At 46.1% G+C, this 9,128-nt stretch overlaps 2 protein-coding genes across 2 annotated transcripts; one reads left to right on the top strand and one right to left on the bottom strand.

The window, feature by feature from the left end:
- Positions 1 to 361: 361 nt before the first annotated feature.
- On the bottom strand, positions 362 to 1,999 carry LOC147904559 (uncharacterized). Its single transcript, XM_087391720.1, has one exon. The coding sequence runs from the start codon at positions 1,997 to 1,999 to the stop codon at positions 533 to 535; it is 1,467 nt and encodes a 488-aa protein (XP_087247846.1). The 3' UTR covers positions 362 to 532.
- Positions 2,000 to 6,239: 4,240 nt separating this feature from the next.
- On the top strand, positions 6,240 to 8,837 carry LOC147904558 (uncharacterized). The gene is made up of 5 exons (XM_087391706.1): positions 6,240 to 6,288; positions 6,398 to 6,604; positions 6,695 to 8,017; positions 8,081 to 8,229; positions 8,613 to 8,837. Exons 1-5 carry the CDS (start codon positions 6,240 to 6,242, stop codon positions 8,835 to 8,837), a joined length of 1,953 nt encoding a protein of 650 aa, XP_087247832.1.
- The last annotated feature ends 291 nt before the right edge of the window (positions 8,838 to 9,128 follow it).

Raw genomic sequence — 9,128 nt, 5'->3', positions numbered from 1 at the left:
TCATCTTGAATTTAGGTGTAAGTCCTCATTTGGCAAGCTCCCCTTTCTTTTATACTTAATTTTCACAAACTACACCTTACTTCACGAACTTTTTAGTGACATGTAGGAATCTTTGAGCAAGCCATGGCGTGATGGTGGAGAGACCAAATCTTCGACTCTAATTTAAGATCAAACTCGGAGTTAGAGAACGGCAAGTAAACATGTCACGCTCATTTTGCTGCAGCTAAACGGTGTCTCGTTAGTCGTTACGGCGAGGGAGTTGGAAGTACATACATACGATCGTTAGGAAACTTCATGGACAAGTCGCAACTCAAGTCGCTTTGTAGATACGGGCGTAGTTACGCTGCCCGACGCAAGTTGGTATGTAAAAGAACGCCTTGGAGCAATGATTTATAAAAGGCTAAACAAAAAAAGGAATATCGGCATGTTCCTTCCGTCGGACATTACATAAGCTGCTTTATCGTTCGTAGACAAACTAACCATATCTTAGATAACTAGGACCAGCTGCGGTAGAAGTATAATTCGCTCCTCTTTAGGCGAATATACCTGGGCATGTCTGCGCGATAACGCTGAGTTCCCCCAGTAAGCCTAGAGGCGTTAAGTAGAGTGCCAAGCAGATTTTCACGTTCAGCCCAATACCAATTAAAGCCTCAAGATAGTTGCAACAAGACTGGGACGGGGGATTGCAGACTGAACACCCTGAAACTTTGGAAGGGGGGCATGTACCACCGGCAGGAGGCGGAGGCGGTGCACTCAAAGGGGGAGGTGGTGAGGGGTTGCTCGGAGGTGGTGGTGGTGGACGGAATGATACGGGAGGCGGAGGTGGTGGGCTGTTGCTGGGAGGTGGTGGTACTCCTGGAGGGGGGCTGCTGGGAGGAGGAGGTGGGGGGCTTGTACTTGGAGGTGGAGGAGGTGGGGAGCTGTTTGGAGGAGGTGGAGGTGGTGGAGAGCTGCTTGGAGGGGGTGTCGTAGGAGGTGAAGGGGGTGGAGGGCTACTCGGAGGTGGAGGAGGTGGGGAGCTGCTTGGAGGAGGTGTCGTAGGAGGTGGCGGGGGCGGAGGTCTACTTGGAGGTGGAGGAGGTGGGGAGCTGCTTGGACGGGGTGTAGTAGGAGGTGGAGGGGGAGGAGGGCTGCTAGGAGGAGGAGGAGGTGGAGAGCTGCTTGGAGGGGGTGTTGTGGGAGGTGGAGGTGGTGGGGAGCTGCTTGGAGGGGGTGTCGTAGGAGGTGGAGGGCTGCTAGGAGGTGGAGGAGGTGGAGAGCTGCTGGGAGGGGGTGTTGTGGGAGGTGGAGGTGGTGGGGAGCTGCTGGGAGGGGGTGTTGTGGGAGGTGGAGGTGGTGGGGAGCTGCTTGGAGGGGGTGTCGTAGGAGGTGGAGGGGGAGGAGGGCTGCTAGGAGGTGGAGGAGGTGGGGAGCTGCTTGGAGGGGGTGATGTGGGAGGTGGAGGTGGTGGGGAACTACTAGGAGCGGGTGTCGTAGGAGGTGGAGGGGGTGGAGGGCTGCGAGTGGGTGGAGGAGATGGGGAGCTGCTTGGAGGGGGTGTAGCGGAGGGTGGAGGAGGTGGGGAACTATTGGGAGGGGGGGGAGGGCTACTAGTGGCGGGAGGTGGAGGAGGTGGGGAGCTACTGGGAGGGGGTGTCTTAGCAGGAGGAGGAGGAGGGGGGCTGGTAGCAGGGGGTGGAGGAGGCGGGGAGGTGCTAGGAGCGGGGGTGGAGGGAGGTGGAGGAGGGGGGGAGCTACTGGGAGGGGGTGTTTTAGGAGGGGGAGGACATGTGGGAGGAGGAGGGGAGCTGAGCTTTGGAGGTGGTGGCCATGGACTGCATCCCTTTTTGCCATCACCATCGCACAGACTATTAGTTTGAGGACTGCAATTCACTAAAACCATAGCAAACACCATCACCACCATGGCAGCTGCCAAGGAAGCCAAGGTCCCCATCTGAAAGGCAGCAGAGTCTACACGATCAAGTTCCGAGCCAACGTCGCATGCAAAAATTGGCTTCATCTCTGCGCTTTATATAGTGCCCTCCGTCGTAACCTTTTCTGCCCGCAATCATGCCAACTCGTTGCTTCGTAACTGCTTATCAATGTGTACAGTGTCACTGTACTTTCAGCTCTGGAAATCGCGCTCAAATCTATTGCTTCTGTACTCATGTTTTTAGGCTCGTCGCGAGTCGTCGGGACTCGGGGCCCGTCCTCCAATGGATATTTGTCGGGTTGCTTCTCACGACTAGGTAGTAGGATAGAGCCGTAGACTCCGTCAAAGTAGTTTCTAACGATACGTTGCTGCTGCAGGGTGTAACCGTGTAGGCTGCATTGCTGCTACGAGAGATTGGATAAAATGGCCATTGGCCTATACATGCTGATTGACTCGTGAGTCGTAATTAACTATATGCTACTTTTCTCTGGATCTTCATCATTTACTGTGCCTCCTGGACTTCCTGTTATTATCTTTCTAAATTCTCGTACTGATGAAGCCACGGAGTTCGTTGCTGCAGCCCTGCAAATAATTTCAAGTTCGGAGAATTTATAGCCCAACCTTTTGCCCGGTGACTAATCCATGACCTCCAGGCTCCGACTTCTATATATAGAAAGGTTTTTCGAAAATCAACGGAAATAGAGGTTCCTAAAATTTTCCCGTTTCTTTCAAGAAAGAAACAGAAAGTGGATTCATCGTTCGATCTCGTCTCTTCTAGCATCAACTAATATGCTATGCCCTTTTATTTACCCGTTTGCTCTTATTTCGCCTTACTGTTGCAGCCGTTATTAGATTTTTGGTACTATCCTGGGCCTCTTTAGCATTGACATGACTATAAGTTCAACAGCACTTGCGCTTACATTAGCTCTCTAGCGGCATGTGGTCTCACATTTACGGCGTCGCGGCATACCTCTTCCATTTATTGCAGCTGCAATACCTCTTCCATTTATTGAACCCTTGTCTGAAGGCACTCTCCGTGATTGTAACGTAGTTTTTTACCGATTCTCTTGCTGCCGCCTAGCATCCCAATTTATAATTACTCACCAGTGGCTTCACAGCAAATCACAGGCAATATTGACACTTTTCTTTAAACTCCTTAGCTGCCCCAGTGCCCTGCTATAAACTGGCAACCAATCCCAATGGATGTTGGGAGCCTGGGGTGCAGGGACAAAATTTGACAAGGATATCTATGTCATTAGCCCTTTTTTGTATCAATTACACATTGATTTAGAATTTCTTTGTCAAATGACAATGCAAAATAGCTTTTGTCATTTTCACATGAAAAACGTCAATCTATTTTAATTGTCAAATGAAAAACTGGTTTTAAAAAAAAAATTTCATATGTTTAGATGAAATCCGGATTCCGATCTTAGGGAATCCAAAGAGCATGAATGATTTTGAGTGGTGGCTCGTGTGAGCCACCCACTCCAATTTAATTAGTCCCGCCAATGGCTCCAACTGCCATAGCCAACCAAGCTTGCATTTTTCACCTCTCCCGCTGTTCTTTCGCTCCATATCCTCTGAGCTCTCTCCTCTATCTCTGTTTTCCATCCATCTCTTTCCCCCTCTCTCAGAATCATTCAGTCCAATCCATTCCAATCTCCTATTATCCCAGTTGGTGCAGGTGTTCCAAAGCGAGCACAATCTCCACAGCGTAGAATCTGCGGTGCATTACATACAAGCACAAGGAATCGGTGAAAGCCGTGCTGGAAGCAGCAGTGCAGCGTAGGGAGGAAAGGGTGGTGGAGGCGGAGGCGTTCCTCATTGAGGGAGCGGAGGAAGGAATCGGGGTGGGAGCCTGGAGGTGTTGAAGGCTTTGAGGGCGAAGGGGAGGGAGTCCTCCCCCCTATAAAACCTCCATCGATCCCTGCCCCCAAATCGGGCCTTCTTCCTTTCTCTTCTTCGTCTTCGCTTCCTTGCTCCTCCTCCTGAGTCCTCACTTGTCTCCTGAGTCCTCCTCCTCCTCCTCCCTTCCTTGTCCGACACAAAAATCGATCTCAAGAGGCGGATACGTTGATAGACAAGTTTGCTTTGTGGATAGTGAAGGCGCTTCGATGGCCAACAAACTTGTTTTTCCAGGTACTCACAGGTTGTGTTTTTTGGTCTCGATTCTCGAATCTCGGTTTTCTACTTTGTCGTTTTTGGTATTTCACTGTCATCGATGATCGAGGGTTGCCCGGGCATGCCGCCTTTGTTCTGTTTGACTGAAATACTACATGTATGAGTACTGTTTTTCTGTTTGGAACCTTGAATCTGTTGATAATCGGATGGACGGAGCTGTGAGATTGACGTCCGTGGCTTGCCTTTTGTCCTTTCGTCCGTTGACGGAAGGTATGATATGTATTATAATGTTGCCGCTGGAGATGACTGTTGGAAAGCATGAGAGGATCCTGCAGGAGCGAGAAGGTAATGCAGGGGAATCCAGAGTCAAAACCATTCTTCGGACCTTAGGTCGGTTTACAACTCCTCATCTTCGTCCCTCAATTTGAGGCCATGGAAGCCGCCAGTTAGTCGTTCTCTCCTCTTCAGTAAGCTTAGGGAGTCGCATCCTTCGCCCAGTGAATTGAAAATTTCACAATCATCCCATCTGTGGAAGCTGCAACGCGATTTGTTTGCTCTTCGTCATCTCGCCGTAAGTTAGTCGCATTGAATTTGATGCACATTGCGCAATATCGCCATTGCAGCATTCCTCTCTTTCAGCAGTCACATTCACTTCGTAGTGATGAAACAAAATTTCGCCTTTTCTGCTGCCCGCCGTAGGTTAAAATTCAGACTAATTTCAAACTCAAGATTACTAATGTCCTGGAAATTGCGGAAGAACCAAGGGAGTTGATTCTAGGATGTCGACCTTGTGAGCCAACGGAAGCTGGATTTGCGAATCGGGAATTTCGGGACCATAATAGGGAGCAAGAAACTGTTGTAAGGCCAGGGCAGCCGACCTCTTAACACTTTGGTCATCTAGTCCAGCGTCAAGGAACTGGACGACTCTATCATGGCTTTGATCCGAGGCTCTCCCAGTCGAATACTTGATGAAAACTATGGAATTCTTGGTGCCTACTATGACGCCACCGAAAAAGTGAGAAGGCTCAGTGCGGTGATCGAGATGATTGGAGACGGTGAGGCGAGGGCTCGTGCGTTGGAGGAGCTGAAGCTTGTAAACGTGCAGCGGCAAAACTTGCACAAAGACATTCTCGACTACCTGGATGTGGCCAAGGCGGCGTGCGAGAAAGTGATCAAATCGTGCGACGACGTCAAACATCAAGCAAGCAAGCAACGCGCCATGTGGGTATGGATAGGCCTTCTGGTAGTGAGTACGGCGTTAGCATTTCTGACTCCCTTCCTTGGGCCTCTATTCCTAGCACGGGTAAACGGCTTTCTAGTTGCTGGTAACATAGGAGCTTTAGCAGCTTGTTCAGTGGCTATTCGGTGGAGAAGATCGTTACTCCAGAATTTTATGGTGACCTTGAAGCAACAGACGTACCTGAGTCCTCTCCTGCATCTTTTTCCCTTAATCTGCCTCTCTTTCTTCCTACTCCTCCTCCCTTTGTAGCGGAAGCTCAGCCAGCTGCCCATCCCTGTCTGCTTTTCTAGATGTCCTTTCTACTGCTGCAGGGCTGTTGAAGATCTCTTTTTCAGTATGTGAGTCAGTTGAATCTTGGATGCAGAAACGGTATGGGTGTCGAGCGATGATGTTGGAGACAGCAGCTGCAGTCCCTGGAATGGTGGACCGTGGGAGGTATGCTACTCCACTTAAGATCGCTCAAATCAAATGAACTGTCCAGATGCGAATATCAAAATCAATGGCAAAGTGCACAACACTTGCAATCATATGGGAGGTCTTCGATTACATCTGTCAAGTCTCATTCAGCAGATCTGGCAAGATCGTGTACATGTAGAAGGTGAGTGAAGCTATGAAATCTTAATGCAATTACTTGTGTCTCTTTTGTGGAGTCGAAAGAGTGTGTTTTGATGCAGTTTTATATTTTTCTCTATAGGTGTTGGTTGCTTTCGAATTTACTGTTATGGAAGGTTCAAGCAGTGCTAGAAGTGTTAATAAGAAAGGAAAGGGGCGTGATTTATTATCTTTTTTCAATAAAGTAGGTGATGAGACCCATGGTGAGCAGTCGCAAAAACATAGGGAGTTGTATGCAGATTTGTTTGGAGATGAGGATCATGATGATAGTATGGATGGGATGCAAGAATTTGAGGGACACAATGATGTAACACAACAGAGAGAGGGGATGATAGTTAGGAGGTATCGAAGTCAATGGCGCTTGCAATACCCTTGGGCATACAAGGTGCAAGTAGGGGAGAAGGTATTAGTGAAGTGTGAATATTGTACAAAGTTTACAAAAGAAAATGTGTATGCTAAGGAAGGAGCACAATCACTGCAGTTAAGTGCATTAAAGGCACATTCTAAATCAGAGCAGCATCAAAATGCAGAGATATGCTTTCGAGATTGGAAAGATCGAGAAAGAAGTCCAATAAGGGAACGATTTGATGCATTGCATGATAAAGCAAGGGAGCAAATTATATGTCTCATGAAGTGTGTTTATTTCTGCTCTTGTTTCAATATTCCATTGGAGAAGTATCCACATCTAGTCCAGTTTAATCGTTACATGGAAATGCCAAATATTTCATTAATGGATGAATATGCTTCTTATGTAAATCCAGTCTCAGCTAGAGAATTTCTGATGGCACTTCGGAATTACTTTCGAGAACTATTAAGTGCAGAAATGCTGTCTAGTTCTTTCTTTTCTGTCATGGTTGATGAAAGTACAGATCGCACATTAGAGAAGCACTTGATCATTTATATCACATATTTAAAGGAGAATAAGCAGGTCACAAAGTTTACACGCTTGGTGTTTCTGTCCGATGGTGATGCTGAATCTGTATTTCAAGCAATGATGAAGTTCTTGGAGGAAGTGAAGCTTGACATAAAGAGAATGGTTTCTATTGCTACCGATGGTGCTAGTGTGATGACAGGATCGAATATAGGAGTTGTTACACGCTTTCAAAGTATTCTTCCTAGGCTATTGGCCACACATTGTATAGCTCATCGGGAAGCTTTAGCTATAAAGGATGCAAGCAAATGCTTTTGGCAAATGGATGTGGTTGATAAGCTGGCTGCAAGTGTTTACACATGGTTAGGCAAGTCAACTAAGCGTCACAATGAATTCAAAGAGTTGTTGGATGCCTTTGAGATTGTTGAGTTAAAAGCACTTCGATACCATGATGTTAGATGGTTATCTAGAGGTCAAGTGATGAAGAGGCTTGTTGAGCTTATGCCTGCAATTCTGGAAATTTGGAAAGTTCAGAATTTAAAAGGCTATCAGACAGCCACTATATTCCAAGTGCAATTTCTTATTAACCTTCTTGCAGATGTGCTGGAATTATTGAACATCCTGAGTAAGAACCTTCAACATGAAGTAGTTGATCTTACAGAAATAGGACGCAAGCTGGACAACACCATTAATACTTTGAAGAAGATGTTTTTACGCCATAACAAGCCTTTTGGAAAGGGGAGTACATATGTAGCTCCTTTTTTGAAAATGGCAATTACAGGTGGTTTGAAATATACAAAAAATGATGCAATCAAAATTTTTAATTTAAGGTTTGTTCCAATCCCTAGAAAGCAAAAGAATGCCTCAACCTCTACTCAAGGAGAGGAGCAGCAAGAAGATGGTATCCTATTGCAGCATAGTGTGCCTTCTCAACATGATGATAATAATACGGGAAGCATAGATGATAGTATATTGTTGGGGAGAACATTTGTACAGGCTGTAATTGATGCATTGAATAGCAGATTTACAGATTTGGGTACTTTTAATGCTGTTAAGTTCTTTGAGCCCAGAAGTTATCTAGAGGATGTGGATGATCGAGAATCAAAGACTCAAGAATGGCTTGGAAAGCTACTTGAAAAATTCTGCAGCGGTTACCACCCAGTTGCAAAGAAAGAGTTGTGCCTTAGTGAGCGAGAGGACTTTGTGGAGCAGCTATATGCAGCAGGGTCTGATAAACGGATGCCAAAAGCATGGGAATTTTGTGTGTACAGTGGGGGGGATGAATGGTTTTTGCAGTTTCCAGAGTTGATGTGACTATGGCAAGCCATATGGGTTATTCCAGCAAGTACAGCAGAGTGTGAAAGAGGCTTTTCAAGACAAAATAAAATCAAAACTATAGATAGAAGTAATCTAGTGTTGGAAACATTAGATGCTCATATGATGCTTGTTTCAAACCAAGTCGATCCTTCCAATGTATCTTGGTCTAGAGTTTTGGATATATGGGAAAATGAGCAAGGAAAGAGTAGAAAAATAAAGATGTGAACAATTTTACTTCTATATTATTTGTTTAGTGCTTTTTCTATATATCACTTCTATATTATTTGCTGGTGCTTTTTGTAAACATTTCTTCAATGAAAGATTTATTTATGTGGATTTTTCATTAAATAATTTTTATTGTCAAATGAAAAATGGATATTCTATTTTGTTTTTCATGAGAAAAATTGGTGTATTAATTTATTTTTCAACTTACAAGTAGGGGAGTAGCTGAATTTTTGTCCCTGCTGGGGTGATCTCCTGTTGAGTTTGCATTGTGCAAGATCACTGCTCAGTCGACCATGATGATGATGATGACGTAGCCGGGCAACTGGATGCCTCGATCTACGGATCTTCCAGGAATTGATAAGGCTTGCAGGGCGTTTAGAACCACTGGGTCTCCAGCTGGAAATCTACCGAAGATCTATTGGCATGGCGAGCAAGCTTGCCCTGAGACCGTGGGTGAATCACCACAGCTGTGTTTACTGTGTAGTGCTTCGAAATTCGTCAGACGTGTCGGTTTGAAGGCAAAGTGGAAAGCTCTTTGAGGCGGGAAGGTAACTTAAAGAGCAGGACAGAGCGTTCGTCCAACGCGTTCCGCCCTTGATCGACTAGCATCAATGGCTCTAGTATAAACGAGCAAGTTATTTGCTTGCATGGGATTCAATGTCACTACCACCGGCAAAGTTCACGTGGCTCTACCGTCCATTAGCCCTCCTTAGCCCTCCTTACTGTATGCAAGTCACCCGCCTCAAATTTGTTCATTTGGAAGGGTAATTTAGAAGTCATCCTTCTACTTAAGATGTTTTCAATCATTTTTGAAGGGCACTTCAAGAAAG

This window comes from Dipteris shenzhenensis, chromosome 2, assembly GCF_047967505.1.
Source record: "Dipteris shenzhenensis isolate YYH24624 ecotype China chromosome 2, Dip_SZ_1.0, whole genome shotgun sequence".
Taxonomy (NCBI): domain Eukaryota; kingdom Viridiplantae; phylum Streptophyta; class Polypodiopsida; order Gleicheniales; family Dipteridaceae; genus Dipteris; species Dipteris shenzhenensis.
This window is presented reverse-complemented; position numbering and strand designations above follow the sequence as displayed.